Source organism: Balaenoptera ricei, chromosome 12 (assembly GCF_028023285.1).
Source record: "Balaenoptera ricei isolate mBalRic1 chromosome 12, mBalRic1.hap2, whole genome shotgun sequence".
NCBI classification, from domain to species: Eukaryota; Metazoa; Chordata; class Mammalia; order Artiodactyla; family Balaenopteridae; genus Balaenoptera; species Balaenoptera ricei.
In genome coordinates, this window is record NC_082650.1 from 58,700,906 (window position 1) to 58,721,501 (window position 20,596).

Consider the following 20,596-nt stretch of genomic DNA (forward strand, 5'->3'; position numbering starts at 1 on the left):
ATGTCTTGTTCACTCTGTAGCTTATTAGGAGTGCTCTCTGACCATCTAAATGCAGAGATTGCTGGTGGTACAATAACATCTAAGCAAGATGCAATGGATTATATCACCTGGACTTACTTTTTCCGACGTCTTATCATGAACCCCAGGTAAGTGCGGGGCAAGTATTTTTCTGTTTCGCACTGAAAGAAAATATGTTTGAAGGTAATCATCTCTAAATTCAGGTACATAACAAAAATGCCAGAACATTGGACATCCTAGGTATAGGAATTTGCCCAGAGAATCAGATAATATCTCTGATATGTTCACAGTATATTGTGATATATTAGAAAATAATTGTGTGCATTTTATTAGCTTATTTTAATTAACTTAGAATGTTATCAAGGAGCTCGCTCTGTAGTTAGGGAGACAAGACACCTGATGTCATTAAGAAATGTGCTCAGTTAAATTACATGGTAGTGGGTGACTTGGGTGCAGTTGGAATTCAGAGAAGAATAAGGCCTGTGAAATTGTAGGGGGAAGAATTTGTGAGGCATTTGTAAAGGTTAATAAGAACTCTGCAAGATGAAATAAAATTGGGGGAGTTGTGATGGAGTATCTTTTTACTCCAGGCAGGATAGATTGTATCTTCATTCAGCACCTGTTTATCAAATATTATACTAGACATTGAAGCATGAGGATGAGTGTATATCATCCCTTATCTTCAAGGGCTGATCTTGTAATGTGGAGATGGACATAAATGATTACAGTGTAAATCATAAGTGCTCTAACAGACTGTATTTAAGCCTGTGAGAGTGAAAGCTTCACAGACGAAGTGATACTTCACCCAGAACTCGAATCTGGAACAGAAGTGGAAAAGGTGGAAGGCACAAAAATACTAGATGGGCGGAGGCCCTCAGTGCTTGAAAGAGTCTCTAGAGAATGCCAAAAGTTAGATGTAAAGCTTAGAGTGTGAGGCAAGAAGATTTTCTTGCCTAGAAAGTGGACCAAGCACCAGAGAGTAAAGGGCCTGTATGCCATGCTAAGGGGTTTGCATCTGATCCTATTGGCTGTGGTTGGAAGTTTTTAAATATAGTTTAGCATCACCAAATTAGGTTTTTGTTATTGTTGTTTTCTTTGTACCTTTTGAGCCCTTCACCCATTTCTCCCACCCCCCACCCCCACCTCTGGCAACTACCAGTCTGTTCTTTGGTATTTTGTTTTGTTTTGTTTTTAGATTCCATGCATAAGAGAAATCATATGCTATTTGTCTTTCTCTGTTTGACTTATTTCACTTAGCATAATATCCTAGCGGTCCATCCATGTTGTTTCCAAGGCATGATTACATTTTTTAAATTTATTTATTTATTTATTTATTTTCGGCCGTGTTGGGTCTTCGTTGCTGCACGCAGGCTTTCTCTAGTTACGGCGAGCAGGGGTTACTCTTCATTGCGGTGCGTGGGCTTCTCATTGTGGTGGCTTCTCTTGTTGTGGAGTATGGGCTCTAGGCATGCAGGCTTCAGTAGTTGCAGCACACAGGCTCAGCAGTTGCGGCTCACAGGCTCTAGAGCACAGGCTCAGTAGTTGAGGTGCACGGGCTTAGTTGCTCAGCGGCATGTGGGATCTTCCCGGACCAGGGCTCAAACCCGTGTCCCCTGCATTGGCAGGTGGATTCTTAACCACTGTGCCACCAGGGAAGTCCCTACATTTTTTTATGGCTGAGTAATATTCCATTCTTTGTCTATACCACAATTTCTTTATTCATTCATCCATTCATGGACACTTAGGTTGTTTCCATATTCTGGCTATTGTAAACAATGCTGCAATGAACATGGGGATGCATGTATCTTTTCAAATTAGTGTTTTTGTTTTCTTCTAATAAATACTGGCTTTGTTTCAGTACTTGCAGCACTGTGGTAGGGAATGAGCTAGAATGGGGAAATATTTATAGCAGGGAGACCAGTTAAGATGCTTTTTAACAATAGGGCAAAGACACATAGGACCTTAACAGATGCAGGGGGAATGGAAGGAGGCCAAAGGTGAGGGACATTCCTGATATGAGTAAGAAGAAATATTAAACCATTGTTAAGATCTTGAACAGAGAGATCATGATGAAAATGATGAAATGAATTTACTAAATCTTACCGGTTGGTACTTTAAGAAATTTGTTTCTCTTCAGCCAACATTTCCACTTACATAGGTAGGAGTTTGAGAATATGGTGATGTTTTGCTCAGCTCCGCAACTGTATTAGGCCTCTGTATTAGGTACAAAATTTCATTTGGGAAAATGACTACAAAATTAATGAGATAGTCTTACAGTACCACAAATTTTCCATAGTAAACAGATCACAGATTACCATTGTGGAATCGTACAATGGGATAGACTTTACATGTACTCTAGTCCAACCTTCTTGTTTGGTATTGAAGAACTGGAGGCTGGAAACTTAAAGTGACTTGTCCTGGATCCAATAACTACTTTGTGATAAAGCCAGAACTTAAAAACGTAAGTTTTGTGAATTACTACTCTTTATGTTTTTGGAGGGAGAAGAATCATGGTGTATAACTGTAGATATATTCATTTTTCTTATATCACAAGAATGGAGGCAATTAATAGAAAGTGAGTAATAGCCTACCTCCTTCACAGGGTCATGTTGGGAATCAAGTACACGAATTAAAGGCTCTCTAAGTTTTGTATTAATTATGAAAAACTTAATGTTGATTAGTGAGCTCTTATTCTTGTACTCATTTCCAGTTGCTTTACTGGTCTATACCATCCTAAAGACTCTAGTCTAGGGCATTTTCTGGTGGTCCAGTGGTTAGGACTGCACATTTTCACTGCCAAGAGTGCGAGTTCAATCCCTGGTCAGGGAACTAAGATCCCACAAGCTGCATGGCCCAGCCAAAAAAAAAAAAAGACTCTAGTTTAGAGACTTAGAACCTAATCATTTCTGTCAGCTTGTCTGATCAGCAAACAAGGGAATGATTCTCTGAGGCAAATTGAGTTCTTTAGCAAATTATAGTTCTTTATTGAATCCACAGATACACTGAATTTTGTGTGTGCATCTTCTTTTCTTAATTAAAAATTTTTTTAACTTTTCATTTTCAAACAATTTGAGATTTTTTTTAATTGCAAGAATAGTACAAACAGGCACTGCGTACCCTTCATCCGGCTTCCTCAAGTGTTAACATCTTACATGACTATAGTACAGTTATCCAAACCAGGAAATTTACATTTATGCAATACTGTTAAGTAATCTACAGGCTTCATTCACATTTCATCAGTATTTCCACTAATGTCCCTTTTCTGCTGAAGACCCAATTTAATAGTATCCTGCATTCCATTTAGTTGTTCTGCCTCCTTAATTCATTTCAGTCTGTGACATTTCCTCAGTCTTTCTTTGTCTATCATAACCTTGACACTTTAGAGGAACCCTGGCCAATTATTTTGTAGAACATCCTTCAGTTTGGGTTTGTCTGAAGTTTTCTCATCCCTGAATTCAAGTTCTGCCCTTTGGGGCAAGAAGACTGTAGAAGTGATGCTGTGCTCTTTTCAGTGCATAATATTAGGAAGTTCTTCTCTAGAGATCCCTTCTGTATTTAAAATATCACTTGTCTGTGAAAGACCCAAAATAAGTTACTCCAGCTGTTCCCCATCCCAAGTTACAGTCTCATTTCTCCACCTGCCTTCTGAATGTTGCCACATGGACTTCCCACCATCATTTCAAATTCAGCGTATCTAAAACTGAATTAATCAGATATCAAAATTTTGCTCTAATATCACTTTCTTACCTTTGTTAATGTTATCACTCTGCATCTACTTCTGTTGACTTCAGATCTCAAATTTGCTTTTTAATTTTTCTCCTCCCTTGATTTCCTTAGTTCTTTACCTGCTTAATCTTCTTTCAGTCTATCCTCAATCTAGCCTGATTTGCAAACTGTCCGAGAATATTGATCAGAAATTAAATGTATTGGAGACGGGAACTAGATAAGTTGTGCTTAGTAGACATAGAATAAGTGTTGACACCTGAACAAAGACTTGAAAGAAGTAAGAAGGTTGACCACATGAGTATCTAGCAAACAACATTTCAGGCCAAGGGAACAGGAGAAGTTCTAAAGCAGGCACGTCTAGTGTGTTGAAGGCACAACAAGAAGAAGGTGTAGCTGAAGTGGAATAAGCGTGGGGAGGAGAGTAGTAGGAGATAAAGCTAGGGATGTGGGCGGTCAGTGGTCATACTGGTCATGTGGGAGCTTAGACACCATGGTAGGGACTTTGATTTTTATTCTTGGTGAAATGAGAACCATTGTAGGTTTTCAGTCAGAGGGCTGACAGGATCTATTCATGCCGTTAAAAAGGCCAATTATAATCATAAATGTTATAAATAATTTAAACTTCTCTATTGAAAGACAGAAATTCTCAGATTTATTTTTTTAAATCCCACTAAAAATGATTTATAAGCAACATATCAAATCAAAATGATATAGAAAAGTAGAGAACTGGGCATTGAAAGAAGACCTGAAGGAGAGTACCAAAGAGAAACCAATAGCTACAGAATTAAAATCAGACAAAATGAAATTCAAGGCAATAAAGATTAAAAAGGACAATGAAGAATGGTTATATTGATAACAAGTACAATCACTAAAAGTTATAGTAGATTATAAATTTTTAGATAACTAGAAATATAGCATCAAAATATATAAAGCAAAACCAATAGAAATCTAAGATGTTAACTAAATTATAGTCATGTTGAGAGACTTTAACACATATCCCTCAAAAATCAGCATGTCAAAGAGATATAAAGTATTTCATAAAATAAAAGATTTGAATAACAATATCCTTGAATATGTGTATGTGTTCATAGTACCCCCAAAAAAGAATATGCCGTACTTAAAAACACTAATGGAATTTTAGTTATAAAAATATACCATGTACTAGACTACAAAGAGCAACTCACTGTATTTCAGAATGTAGAGATCATAAGGCTACATTCTCACAGTGCCATGCAATAAAACCAGAAATAAACAAGAGAAAGGATGGCAAAAAAAATCTAACTGCTTGGCGTTTAACTACTTTTATTCTAGTGAAAGGTGAAATTTTTTTTTAAATAGGTATAGGCTAGAACTATACAAAAATAAAAATGTTTTAGAACAAAACCTATGAATTTTAATCAACGCAGAGTTCCAAGGAACGTTCATATCTTTAGGGCACCTACAGGAAAGCGTGAACGCTTGAAAATAATTAAATATCCATCTCGAGAAACTAGAAGCACATTAGCAAAAACAAATACAAGAAGAATATATAAAAATAAAAATTGAAGTTAATAAAATGGGAAACAAAAACTACACTAATATTATTTATTATTGTGTCTGCGGTATTTGAGATGCTGTTTCAGGAGCCTAACTCATTTAGTACTGTTATGACCCCCATTTTATAAATGAAGAAACTGAAGCACAGGGAGATTAAGCAGCTTGCCCACAATCAGGCAGGTCTGAGTGACAGAGGCAGAACTACTGATAGAATCCAGGCATTCTAGTTCCAGAGGCCACATTCTTCATCCCTGGGCCCATTATCAGGTCCAGAATTCAAATATCCATACTTTCTATCCAGATCTCTTTTCAGTGCTGTGATGGAAAATGTGTTCTCTTTGGAAACCATACCATACTAATTCTGAATGTGTAATACTTTTGTTCATTTGATGCAACAAAAAAAAAACCCATCATTTTTAATATCTATACCTTTACATCTGGATAAAAATGGGAAAACGTGCCTAAATAAAGTTTAACAAGTTACATATTTTACTTAGTGTGCTATAGCATGCCCTGCAGTTTTCTTTCTGATTGGCCCTTATATCTTTTTATTATTGTCTGTGTTAAAATCACCTATACACAAAGCTAGAAGCAAAGAAAGGCACAGGAAATTGGTACACTTTTTCTACTTATTTGTAGATCTAGTAAAAGTTTTAAGAAACCTAAAATCATTGTCTCAAATGAAGAGCTTGTGTTATATGTAGTTTTAATATATACTTCATGCTTCCTGTCATTCAGTGCCATAAATTGAGATTTGGCTTTTCTTTGGGTGGGAGGGGCTTGTATACACACATATGTGCATGCATGTATGTGTAACAAGGAAAAAACTGAAGTTTATTTAAAATAGAAAGGGCAAAGACCACTCTCAAAATACAGTCACATATAGGTAAATAAATATGACCCAATTCTCCAACCCCCTTCATTTAATCATATTACTGTAAAGTGTCCCCCCAACACCACCACCAAAAATAAAATTAATGTTGAGAAAGATTTCAGTTCCTGGTTGTTCTCTGTATGTCTGTGTATATCCTTAAGTTTTTGATATGCATGTATATGCAAATATATATATGCTTATAAAGATACATATTTATATGTGTAAATATATATGTAGACACACATACATATATACATTAGTTCATTCAAATATATATAAACACATGTATTGGTGCATCATGAAATCTAATATATTTCAAATTGAGTTCTGGATTCAATTTGTATGTTCAATTTTACTCTCTGTTTTCCCCTGAGAAAGCTTCTAAATAATTCTAGGGCAAAAAAATGTTGTGGTAGTTTCAGCTGTCCCTGCAACCACTTTCATTATTTGTGTCATTATTACTGCTGCATAATCTGAACATAAAAAAACATGGTGCTGTAACAAATGACTTCCCAGTACTGACAGTTATAGCAGCAGCATTTCAATACTGATGAAAAATTTCCCAGCGAGGTCTCTGGCCAGGTTTACATAAACCAAACAGGAAATAGCTGCCACTATTCACATTAAATCCAAACTGTTTGGTGTAACTTTATCTATGTTTTACATTACAATAAAATCTCTTTCATATTCAGCTGGTGAAATTGTGTCCTTATTAACATTGGAAAAAGATAACTTGAAGTTTCATGTGTGGTATTCTTGTTTGTCCTTTGATAAGATCTTTTAAAGATAATTTTTTAGAAGTTGTTTTACTTTTTGACTGTTTAAATTTAATGAACTTTGTAAAATTTTATGATAGGGAGAGGTTTGTTTATAATTTCTTCCCAATGGACTGCTAATAGAAGTTAGCTTGTCTAGCCCATGTGCTAGATGCTGTCAGTATCAAACTGCCTTTGACTTTCACACCTCTCAGGGGACTAGTAATTGTTGTGTTCAAACAGCCTGTAATTGTGATCCCGCTGGCTTTCTCAGTATGCTTCTGGCTATTAGAATCATTAAACAACTCAGCACCTGTTAACAGCATTGTAAATATTCAACCCTGCTTGTGTGCAGGTTGAATCCAATATAGAGAAATCTTACAGAGCTCAGCCTCATAAATTAGAGCCTCTGACAAGTCAATTATTGTGAAACTGGGTTTCTCTGTGAAATAAATGAAATAGCATGCTGACAAAAAGGTAGGCTGTCTGTTTATGGCAAAGAGAAGATAATGACTTGACGATTCAATGCAGTGAGTGTGAAACTACATTGTATCCTTTATCCATAATTAAACAGTTGTATAATATTTCTGTTTTAATAACCAGTAAATTATAAATTTTCTACTGTGGAGAATGCAACATGAAAACAGACCTTTTTACTTAGCAGTTGCATGCTTTTTTCAGGTTAGTAAAGTGATTATTGAAATTAATGATATGTATAAGCTAAATGCTTATAATTATTTAGGCTAGAAATTGCACAGTGACTGAAAAGTGTACATGTTAGAAGCGAAGGCCATATAATGCTACTAATGAAGATCATGTAAATATAAACTCCATCCTTTATTCACAAAAAAAGTGTTACAATATATTCTCTCTCAAAATTTTATGGGACCTAAAAAAATAATTCCATTTACACTTAGTTTTATTACTTTATAGTGTCTTGTAAACTATACATCTAATTAAGATGTAGCAGTATACTTTCTTAAGGATTTGAAAATATTTATGTAACCTTAGAATCTCAGTTCAGATATTAACAAAGAATAATATTTGGTATAAATCAGTGAAGTCATACCACTAACAAAAATAGATGCATTTTAGTATTTGTGTTGGCTGCATAGGAGAAAAGTTTTTTAATGATTGAGATTTGACTATTATATTCAAGAATGTAATATTTTAACTAGCCCTCTCTATTTTTAAAGTTGTCGCTTTTAAAAAATAAATAAAGTTATCACATATGCCAGAATATCTGAAGAAAACAATTTTAGGGATTTTTAAAATTCTAGATTACCCCCCCCCCAGGTGTAATAAGGATAAAAGTTTTGATATTGAATAAATTGAATGTCAATTCGATTACTTAAATTGAGTTTTTCATTTCTCATATGCAAGTCAGTAAGAATGTTGGTGAGCATATTGGAAAAGAACAACTGTATTAAGAAATAATCAATGGAAGTTTTTAAAGTTATTCTGCTCAAAAAATGCATTAATTTTTAGCAAGTTAGATTATGATATTTTAGTGTAGTCATCAGATAATTTGTTGCAGTCTCAGAGCCATAATTTTACTTGATTTTTTTTTTTTCTTTTTTACAACTCACTGTAAATGTTTAAAAAATATTTACCCTGACTGTACTTTCTCTGGATAAAAGCCACAAAGTAGTCTAAAATTTTTTCCAATAGATGTAAATGAACAAACTTCAGAAGGGATATTAGCCCATCAAAATATATCCTGTAAATACATAAAACAGTGAGTAAAATAATTATTAAAAAAAAGAACCTATAATTTTTGGAGACAAGTTTTTATCATTAATGGTTTTAAGTATTATTTGTAAGTGTACCAAATTATTCATTTAAGCATAATATGGGAATGTTGGCATTCCAGTTATATTTATATGGGAATGGCTTGTGGTGAGCCATAGCGGCAACCATGAGATTTTTTTGTTTTCAAATGGCCTAAGAAATTTATAGATAAAAATGGAATCATAACTTTTTGTTTTTCACTGTAATATTATTTTCATAATGTCTTCCTTCTGTAATTTTAATTGCGTAAAGAATAGCTTGATTCTTGCTCTGCAAATAGTACTACTTATTCAGTGTCCTGGGCACATTTTCACTGTTTTTTTTCCATTTAGATATAACTTTATCAACCATATATTAGTCCAGACAGCTGAAAATCGTGTTGGAAAATTTATAGGCTTAGCAAGCCAAAAGAATGTGAAGTATAAAGTAAGCACTTACGTTGCAGAAAGTTTGGCTGATAAATTTCATTTGTTGGGGGAAAAAAATGAAAGACAAAAAAATATTGTTAATAATTTGAAACAGCTTTGGGGATCTGTCTCTTTTATGGAGCCTTGAATGTTCAGAATTTTTAGTTTCACCTCTAATGCAGAATAAATTATTCTAACTATATACTCCTTCTCAGTCACAATTCAGGATAAAGGAAATATTTTCTAATGGTTAATAATGCTGGTTTTTCACCTTCACATATGCCTGGTTGATAAAAGTCTGTGCATTTTGTTTAAAGTAACAACAGCACTGATCTGTCTAGTATTTGTCTGTTCATTGATAAATATTGCTCTATTTTGGTTTATGAAAAGAACTTTTCCAGGAAGGGCAATAATTTCTCTACAGACTAAAATTTAAAGTAACTAATTCTCTTTTATGAGAATTAAAATCCTCAGCATATAACTATGATTTACAGTTATATTCCCAAATAAATAACCTATTATTAATCCATACTCAGTGGAAACTCGTATATTTGGTTGTACCTAGACTTTTGGGCTAACTTCTCTTTCTAGTGAAAATATATCCTGCCATGATTTAAGTCCTGCTTTTTCTGTTTTTAAATAAATTTTTATAGTATTGACCCCAAATCTTTCCCGTGGAAGAAAGAAGAAAAAAAAAAAAAATCACCATGCTTGGGAGGCCTTTAGACCTCTCCCATTTGAGATTGTTAACACTTTCTTCCTCAGGCTGTGACCACCCCCTTCCTAGTCCTGTATAGATATAAAACCCTCGTGCTGGGTTTCGGTGATGAGAGTCTGTTCTCTGAGGCCACTTTCCACTCCTGCTCCTTGACTTGGGTAGAGGTAGGGCATGTAAATTCTCCATGCTGACTAGTGGGCAGGGTTCACACAACAGGAATTAGCAATCTGCCATGACTGTGGAGGCAGTCCCTCACCTCTTGGATCTTTTCCCAGACACGGATTCCTAGTGATCTTAGGGATTTGCCAAAAATCTCTTGGAGTTACAGGGAGGAGCATTCAGGTGAATTGCATGTCCTTAGGTTTTTTACTCAGAAGATATATAGAGCTGAACCTATGTGTTTTCTGTATAGGTAAGCTTACTTACAATGCTTATTTTGTTAGCCTGATGATGTTCCTTCTAATCTTTAGAATATTTACTCCTTAAGCTTTAGGGGAACAATTGACTAAATTTCCTAAAAGAACTCATCTGCCACCCAAATCAATTGTTCTTTGAGTTTTTTATTGTTAGTGAGGATGAGTTTTTACATAAAAAAGGGAATTATATGTTTATATATAATATGCTTCTCACCTTTTCTAAATCTAGTATATAAGTTTAGTTTGCTGTAGATGTGTAAACTGAAATAATGTCAGTTTTAACACTGGAAAATTAGTATCTTTTTAATGTGCTGCTGAATTTTATCTGCTTATCTTACATATTTTTAACATATTACCATTGTTCATCAGTGTCAATAAACCTTAGTATGGGGATTTTGATCTGTAAAATGGAAATGGTAATTGCAATTGCTTTATTCCTTTGATTTGCTATAAATGGAATTTTTTTTTTTTGAAATTCTGAAAAGAACGAGGTGAAATTGAAGTGATGGTTTTAATAGGAAATATTTTGAAACAAATAATGACCTTGCTTGTTTTCTAGCTACTACAATTTGAGTGATGTGAGCCATGATTCTGTGAACAAGTTTCTGTCCAATCTGGTTGAGAAGTCCCTGGTTGAATTGGAACATTCCTACTGTATTGAGGTGGGAGAGGTACGACTCGGTCATATACATTCCAGTTGAAAAGATGGCCCAGCTTTTTAACAATAGGGCTTTTGCTTCTAATGATAACCAAAAATTGTAATGAAACAGTTGGAACAGCAACCTACAGTATGAATTATTAATTTTATGAATATATACACTGCTATTGTACTTTTTATTTATGTTATTTTATATTTCTTTTGAAACAGGATAATCGGAGCATTGAACCACTGACATATGGCCGGATTGCCTCTTATTACTATTTAAAGCACCAAACAGTTAAAATGTTCAAGGAGCGTTTGAAACCTGAATGTGGTACTGAAGAATTGCTTTCAATTCTGAGTGTGAGTTTCACGATATTATTGCACCGTTTTTAATACAAAGAGATTATATTTTATAGATTTCATACCTTCACTTTTAATTTGGGTCTTAATTTGTTGCCATCTAGTTCCTCTTGAAATTTGGCAGAAACTGTTTATGAAGTTCTTTCTTCTGTCAAACACGATCACTACAAAGCAAATCTGGACTAAATTCCCCATAGATAAGATGACCGTGTAATTTATCATCCAAACTTGGGTCAGTCTGAGAATGGAATGGGGCACTATTGATATTTAAGCCAGGATAATAGGTATAAACTGGGCTCTCCTCAGCAGCCAGGTGATCTCCCTAGCCTTCAGTGTCATAACCTCTCTGAATTATAGTTGAAAGCTTTTCTTACTGCTTTTCTTGTTGGAACTATGATGTTGCTGATGTTTCTTAACATAAGGATCCACTTGATTAAGTTCTCTTAGAACTAATGCCAGAAAAGTTAACTCCTCCCATTCCCCCTTCCAAAAAAAATATACAATTAGATTTATCACATGGTAAAAAACTATACTATGTTCATTTTGCTTTTTTGCCGAGAAGCTAAGAGCTAAATTTAATATTGAAGTTAACATTACTATTAGGAGTATCTTCTCCACTTCCTTCCTGCATATTATATATGCATTATTTTGTTGTTGTTGTTGACTTTAAGTGTAATAATTTACCATAAAACTTTGTGGGCACATTAATCAGGATATATGTTATAAGTAAATACTGTATTTTATTTTACCCCTCAGGTGTGTTGGTACTTTTTAAAAAAGTTAAGACCCATTGGGCTATAATGTCTTTAAGGTCCTTCTCTTATAAATTCACTGATTCTGCTGTAGTTCACTTACTTATTAGTTTTTTTCCTACCTCTCCTATTGCTTTATCATTCTCAATAGACATCAGTATCCCATTCACAGTTTTCCAATTTTTCAGTGTTTTCCCTTTGAGAAACTAGTGTAGAGATTTTGTGTGTGGCATAGGGCCAAATACATTGTAATGAGTCAGAAAATATTTGTTCATGAATTGATGGATGGGTGGATGGATCCTGTATAAATCAGTTTTCTATTGTTTGCTCTATGGAAATGAGTAGAGGATTAAAGTATATGAGGCAGCTTTCAAGAAAATTATTTTGCTGTCAAATTAACAATTCATTTCTGAGGTAAGAATATTTTTTAAAAATTAAGAATCTCTTTTAGATTTCTAAGAATGAGGTTTTTAATCATTTCCTAGACAGATATTCATAATAACAGGATTTTTCTGGGGGGAAGACAGTAAAATAATGGTTAGTTAATTTCTGCAAGCATCTTAAACTAGTATCTGTTAGATTTAAGAATATAATGTTTCTTTCATATTTACCTACCTTGATATATTTACCTAATTTAGTATTTTAAAGTACTTGGGAACACATAATAACAGCTAATACCTTTGAGCACTTTTCATGTGACAGGCACTATTCTAGGAACTTTACATTGATAAACTCATTTAATCCCAACAAAGCCACTCATTTGATATTGATAACATCCCATTATTATTCCTATTTTAAAGAGTAACCAACTCGTCCAAGGTTGCACATCAAGTGAGTAGTTTGCAGTCTAGCACCTTAGTATGCGTTCTTAACCACTGCACTGTGCTGCCTCTCATGCCCCTCCCTCCCTCTCTCTCTCTCTCTCTCTCTCTGTCTCTCTCACACACACACACACACACACACACACACACACACACACACACACAGAGTGAGCTGGAAAATACCGAGTTGGGAGGTTCAAAGTACATCTAGACTAGATGCACATTGTTCGTAAAAGTTTGTGAAAACCATATGCCTATTCCACCCTACTAAAAAAAAAACCCCAAATGTATATAGTACCAAGGGAATTCAATCATTTTTCTCTTCAGTCTTTTCCATAAGAAGGCACTGATAGAGCAAGAGGTCTGTTCACATCCTTTCAGCAGCCTGTTTCTTTCCAGCATCACACTGCCTAAAACCAGTTAATACTGATCTCATGGTATATCTTTACTAAAATAAAGTCAACTCTTTTGTGAATAATAAACAGAACGACTCGTCTGCAGATACACAGAAGGTAAACTACAGTATATTCACATAGATACTGTTCTGCATACTCCCTTAATGATTTCTACAGCAACAATGATATAATCTCTTCATCCTATGGTGTCTAGTCCATGAGACTCTCAGCTTTTGCTAGGTAGTGTCTAAGTCTGTAATATCTAAGTGAGACCTCTTCTTGAGGGAGGACACTGGGACATTAGAAGTATAGGACTCATATGGATAAGGAGATCTGCAGGTACCACGGTTTTGCTAATTTCTAATCTAGAAATTATTCTCTATGTACTAGAGAACATATGTGTAACTAACAGAGAAGCATTAAATAATAAAGCAGGATTGTGTTTGAAGTAATTATAGTACAACTTCTAGAAATCATTCTTTCACTGAAAAGTGTTTTTAAATATTATTTTGTGATCACACCAGAGAGTCCTAAATGACTCACATAGCTTCATTATCTTCTCTGCTCTAATCTCCAAAACTGCATATTAATCTCCTTGTGGTTTTGAAACAAGGAGATACAACTGGTCAAGCAGGAGCTATAGAGAAGAGGATGACAGCACAACAGGGCACAGAAAAGCAGTGTGTGTGAAAGACCTCGTTCCACTACCATTGCTTTTGTTTTTATAATGTTGAATAATGTCACATTATGTTTTCGAACAATGCAGTATTATAACTTATTTACTATCAGCATCTCCTTTTACTAAGATACAGTGACTGATGTTTCTGAAGTCATTTTCAAACTTTTTTATTTTTATAATTTATTAATTATTTTTAAGAGGAATTTTTAGTATTCCCGAAAAGATCACAACTGAAAAGCTTCTAATCTCTTGAGTATTATTTTGAATTCACTATAATATTTCATCAACTTAATTTTGGCAGTGAATAAAGTTTTCTCATTATTTCTTAGGCTACATATTGTATTTAACTTTTGGTATTTGTTGTCTTTGGTATTAATGATAGTGTAGAAATTATGTTCATTAAGATTTTTATTGTAGGTGTTCTGAATATGTTGCAGTGTGATTATTGTTGGCACAGAGAAAACAAACTAGAAGGTAACCACAGAATGAAAAAAGGAATATTAAAATATTCATTGACTTTCATCAAGCATTTAAAAATACATAAACTTTTAAGTAGGGATACAATTTTATTGCCTTTAGTTTTTCTTTCAAAACTAAAAAGAGAAAGTCATATAATCAGGTCATTTCATGGTATGCTTCCTTTCACGGTGTTTTTTGGCCCTTCAGGCTTCCCTCTTCCACAGTGTTCCGTAGCAGAAGGTTGTCAGGTTTGGTTAAAAAAAAATTCCATACATTAGGTACATGTATACCCTAACTTTTGAATTCTATCCTTTTTGTTCTTTTCCTCTGTCAGTAGGCTTGTTGGGGTCAGCCTGGTATTTTGCAGAATAGTATTTATTATATTGACAGTATCACCCTTTTGACAAAGGATGGAGGCAACAGGAAATTTCTGAGTTTAATATAAAGATGAAAACTAAACTCTTCCAAATACTAAGGAGCTAAGCTAAATGGAGTTGTCTTAAGAAATATCTTAAACATATGATGAAGTATGTATAATTTAGATGTTTTATCCTTGATATGTTATTCTGCATGTGTCCATATTAAATTCCATCGGTCACATTTCTACCCACAGACCATATATTGATTCATCCAAAAAATATTTACTTTGTGCCTACAATGTGTAAGGCTCATTCTAGGGACATGAGATAGAATAGTGAACATTAGTGGCAAACTGTGTGTGTGTGTGAGTGTGTGTGTGTGTCTGTGTTAATGCACAGATAATCTATGGGCCATGGTAATAAACTATGAAAGACTTGGGTGTTGCTCCTTACTGAGGTCATCAGCACAGTGTGACGCTCCAAGAATCATAGAATATTGCCCACCATCAAAAAGAGTCTCTAAAAACAAAACAGGATATAGTATTCTTCCTTCGTGTTAATCTTCCCTGTGCACGAGGTTTGCTATATACATTTCTGCTGACCCCACATCAAAAGAACATCATGGAGAAAGTTTGAATGGGCCCAAGGGAGCCGCTCAAATGATGGGAGGTATGTGATTGGGGCATTGCAGTCTGCAGAGGCAGAGGATATGAATCAGGTAACAGATATTAAAATCATGAACCTTATGAATGGAGGCCCTCTTTAGATCATGAACACAAGTAACCTTTTTAATTAATAGGAAGTTCCATCTGATCCTGCAAGTAATAAACTCAGAGAATTTATTACTTCACTTGATGAATATAATGTAGGCCAAAAATATATAGATTCAAAAAGGGCTAGAAAGAATTTATGAATGATAAAACTACTAATGAATTGTGCGTGTCATATTTGGTGTGGTAGATGCTGATCATTCTGTTACAGACCAAGGAGACAGGAATGAGGATTAGATGAAAGTGTGTCATCTGTATGGTATTTTTCTCTTGGTCCACTAGATACTTGGAATATTTTTTTTAACATCTCTATTGGAGTATAATTGCTTTAGAACGTTGTGTTAGTTTCTGCTGTATAACAAAGTGAATCAGCTATATGTATACATATATCCCCATATCCCCTCCCTCTTGCACCTTCCTCCCACCTTCCCTATCCCACCCCTCTAGGTGGTCACAAAGCACCGAGCTGATCTCCCTGTGCTATGTGGCTGCTTCCCACTAGCTATCTGTTTTACATTTGGTAGTGTGTATATATATGTCCATGCCACTCTCTCACTTGGTCCCAGCTTACCCTTTCCCCTCCCCGTGTCCTCAAGTCCATTCTCTACTTCTGCGTCTTTATTCCTGTCCTGCCCCTAGGTTCATCAGAACCATTTTTTTTTTTCAGATGATACTTGGAACATTTTTTATCCTTCAGAATATAGGGAGTGGGGGGGTGTTATTTGATTTTCTAAATGTGACAGTCTATTATACTTGCAGGAACTAATTCCTGTTGATTATTACTCCATTATATGTAAATCTTTATTTCAGTCAACACCAAAAAAGAAAACACACTTCCACTAATTTTTTCTTTCTCTGCTAACACCTCTTTTGAGATTTCCGTTTTCACTTACTCATCTTCTTCTTAAGAAACTGAGCTGTTTCTGGCTTACATTTTTAGATGTTATTGTCTTTAAATGATAGTAAAGTACTCTATTCTAGGTGTAAGACTGAAGATTGTATTAAAACTATTTCTCTTCAGTTATTCTATGACAGCAACCCATTTATTTAAATCTAGTCTTTTCAATATATTCATTAAAAAATAATAATAACTACCTTTTATGGAGCACCTACTACATGCCAGGCACTTAATATACATTATTTATAATCCTCAAACAACACTTCATGGTAAATGTTAATATATAGAAAATGAAACTGAGGTTTGGTGAGGTTATTTAAGTTTTCCCAGGTTCCATACGAAGTAGCTCTTGAGAACTCTCTTCCCTATTCCTTACTTCCTCTCCTAGACATATTTATCCTTATCCTATGATTTAATTCCAAATGGAAAAAATTTTTAAAGTATTGAAATGTAATGGTATATACTTTTTAAAAGTCAGTTAAGAAGCAGAGTTGCTTTTAAAATTATGTGTGACCTTGTGACTTAGAATTACAGGTTTTAAATACATATGTTAAGTACTGGCAAAATAGTTATTTCAACATTCCTTATGGAAAACATAGATTTTAAGTTTTAAGCAATATCATGCTATTTGAAAAGGTTAGATATTTTATAAGAACTCTTGCCAAGTTTTTTTTTCAACACCATGAATTAATAAGCTTCATAATTAAGGCAGCTGCTTCACACTTCTATTGTTAACCAGTGACATTACATCTGTCTTGCTCCATTGATGCCCTCCTCCTACTTATTGAAGCATTTAGCAGTTTTGGCAACAGGGATTACATGGCATGGAGTAAGTAGTCTAATTAGATGTAAGTGAAAATCCTGAGGGAAAAGGATATTTAAAAAGTAATTTGAAGAATCTCTTAATGATGTTGGCACTGAAAGCCAAGTCTCGAGTAGAAGGTGCCGGTCATCGTGACAAACAAGGATTATGATTTGATATGTTCAGTGGACTTTTAGAAGGTAGTCTAAGAGTAATAGAAATAAAAAGATTTCAAAGTTGGGGAAATTTATTTGAATGAATTTTTCATAATATGCTTACCATAGTATTAATAGCTTTGAAAGAAAGCAAAATATGCCCCAAATGTATTTTGTCTCTAAATGAAACAAATGAACTTATTTACAAAACAGAAACAGACTTACAGATATCAAAAACAAGCTTATGGATACCACAGGGGAAACATGGTGGCGGGATGGTGATAAATCAGGAGCTTGGGATGAACATACACACACTACTATATATGAGATAGATAACCAACAAGGAACACAGGGAACTCCACTCAATATTCTGGGATAACCTATATGAGAAAAGAATCTAAAAAAGAATGAATATCTGTATATCTATAACTGAATCACTTTGCTGTGCACCTGAAACTAACACAACATTGTAAATTTTCAATAGATTTTTTAAGAAAATATACTCAGTTGATAAGGTTCTTGTGACTACACAGAAACATGAGTTTATATATCAAATATCCAATTTGAAAAGTTGTGAAATTCTTATTTTTCCACAAAACCTTAGATGTTGACTAAAAGTATGGGTTTCATTTGTTAACATAAAATAGAACCATTCCAAATTTAGAAAAGTACCATAAAAATTTAGATTTTTATATATTAATAAATTTCTGGAGACTTCCCTGGTGGCACAGTGGTTAAGAATCCGCCTGCCAATTCAGGGAACACAGGTTCGATCCCTGGTCCAGGAAGATCCCACATGCCGCGGAGCAACTAAGCCCGTGCACCACAACTAATGAACCTGCGCTCTAGAGGTCGCGCGCCACAACTGCTGAAGCTCACCCGCGCACCTAGAGCCCGTGCTCCGCAACAAGAGAAGCCACAGCAAACGAAAAGCCTGTGCACCGCAACGAAGAGCAGCCCCCGCTCGCCGCAACTAGAGAAAGCCCACGCGCAGCAACAAAGACCCAACGCAGCCATAAATAAATAAATAAATAAATTTGTTTATTTATTTATTTATTTCCAGGTTCGACAGTTCTCTGCACTGCTTTATTTAAAAGCATACTGGTTCTTTCTTTGCTCTGCCCATATAGACGACATTTTCAGTGATATAGCATTTTTAATGCTTGAATTTTATCCTCTTTGGGACACAACCACAAATCTCTTGGTTGAAAATTACAAACGTATCTTTCTTAAACATAGGCTTGGAAAAATAAGCAAGAGCTTTTTTTAAGAGAGAAATTTTAAATGGAGTAAATAAAAAGGACAAGCCAGATACGAATACCATTGGTAGGGGACCCCACATGTAAAATTAAAGAGTTCATTAAAGGAAAAATGAAAGGAAGGAAAGGTTAACCGAGTAACCGTGAACATCACCAGCCTCATGGCCTTCCATTTCCAAATAACCTCGTGACAATTGCAGGATCCCATCTGCTACTCTTTATCATCCTACTGAGGAAACCTAATGGGATATCTTCCAGGGTTCATGAGAAAGAGCTTCCTAACCCTCAGTCTGGGGAGCTGCTTGGCATCTTTTGGCGAGGCACAGATGGCAAATGTCTTGAAAAAAAAGTATCTTTCTACTTCTCTTGGTCTCTTTCCCTTGAGACCTTCCCTATTCTCCATTATTTCCTAGTTTCTTCCTAGCTTTCTGCACTTACAAGCTTTTCTTAGCACAGAGAAAAGTGAAATATTTTCCTGGTGAAAACCTTCATTCTCAGATCTGTTGTGATTTAGTAGATTCCTCTAAAGATTTTTAAGCTAATTGTGTTCTCATGAGCATAAGATGTATTTTTAATATTACCTGAAATTTGTCCTGTTTTAAATTTTTGATACTTTTTAAAAAATTACTTTTGGCTTCCTAAACTGTCCCACAGAATAACTGTCAATTACTGGGATTCTAAATGTTGGTGATTAAATAGGGTTGTTAATTAAGAAATAAGTTTAGATACCAAAGTGTGACTATCCTTAATACTTCTTTCATTATTACCTAGTTTAACTTTCTCATTTTTTCAAAAAACAAAGACCCAGTTTTGCCCAAGATGACACAAACCGGTATGGAAAAATAATACAAAAACTCAGCTCCCAAAGGGCAGAGTTGAAATTAGAATTCATATCCCCCAGCAACCTTTTAAATGCTCTTCTCTTTTTTTTTTCCCCTTTGCTATTTTGTACTTTTCTTTTTCCTCTTCTTGCATCTTATTTTGCCCTTTTATTTAAATAAAACTTACAAAACATGGTATATAAAAGGGATATACCATTCACCTTCTCAGCCTAAGTTATAAGATTTGCTAAGTGTTCTATCCAATACTCAGTGCTCCTGGGGGAATACCAAGGAAATAATAGATAGACCTGTATCTTTTAAGGAGATTTGTCCTAGAGGCCAAAGAACCTAATAAAAACAAAGGAGTAGGCTTGTGTCGAGTCTCTCTGTCTCTTCTGCTGTTGCTGCTTCGTATAGTTCTGCCTCTGCACGGGAAGTGTTCAGTCCTGCTTATGGCATTCAAGGCAGAAGTGTTGCTGATGCTGTCCTCAGAAGTCAGAGTCACCAGCCTGGCCTACGGGCAGGATTGGATCACCAGACTCCTGGGGGTCACGTTAAAAGCATTTGCAAAAGGAGACTCCATTTAGACATTTTAAAATTACAAATAAAATCTTGAGTGGTTTCATATAAATTAAGTCATATTTGTAAAACTCCAGGGTAGTCTGCTTTTCAGGGAACCCTATCATGAATCACTTGGCAAAGTAAATCATTGCTAATTTGGTTTTGGATATATTTTTGTTTGTCATTGGTAGTAACTCTCTGCTTAACTTAATGATACCATAACTATTTAGAATTGTCAGTACACATGCAATCACATTGGGGAAATAAAAATGTAATGAAAATAAGTTTGAAGATTATTATCTTTGTGGGAATAAAATCTCTTCCCTAAATTCTAACCATTTGTCACTTCATTCTACTTTGAATAAGCAGAGCATTGTTTAGACTATAAAAATAAGTGGAAAATAAAAACGTTAATAGTGGATAAAGCATTTTAAAATATAATTTTCATATGCTAGAAATTGGTTTCTGCTCAGAATGTTTCTAATTTCATCCCGATAAAATTTAAGTACTCTAAAATTATTGTTAGGGTTTCATTGGTCCAGCAGGTGGAGCAGTTCAGAAATCAATGCTAGCTCACTCCTCAATTAATAACGGTGGTTAGAAGTATTCCAGAAGGTTCAT

The 20,596-nt window shown here is 34.7% G+C and overlaps 1 protein-coding gene across 2 annotated transcripts in view; it reads left to right on the forward strand.

Annotated features, from left to right (window-relative positions):
- ASCC3 (activating signal cointegrator 1 complex subunit 3) overlaps positions 1–20,596 on the forward strand; it is a 324,300-nt gene that overhangs the window by 246,089 nt on the left and 57,615 nt on the right. Inside the window, exons 34-36 of one of the 2 annotated variants that reach the window (XM_059941507.1) lie at positions 21–146; positions 10,801–10,912; positions 11,110–11,244. In XM_059941507.1, coding sequence (XP_059797490.1) covers positions 21–146; positions 10,801–10,912; positions 11,110–11,244 — 373 coding nt within the window. The remainder of the gene's footprint in view (positions 1–20; positions 147–10,800; positions 10,913–11,109; positions 11,245–20,596) is intronic. The other variant, XM_059941508.1, reaches the window with a different exon arrangement.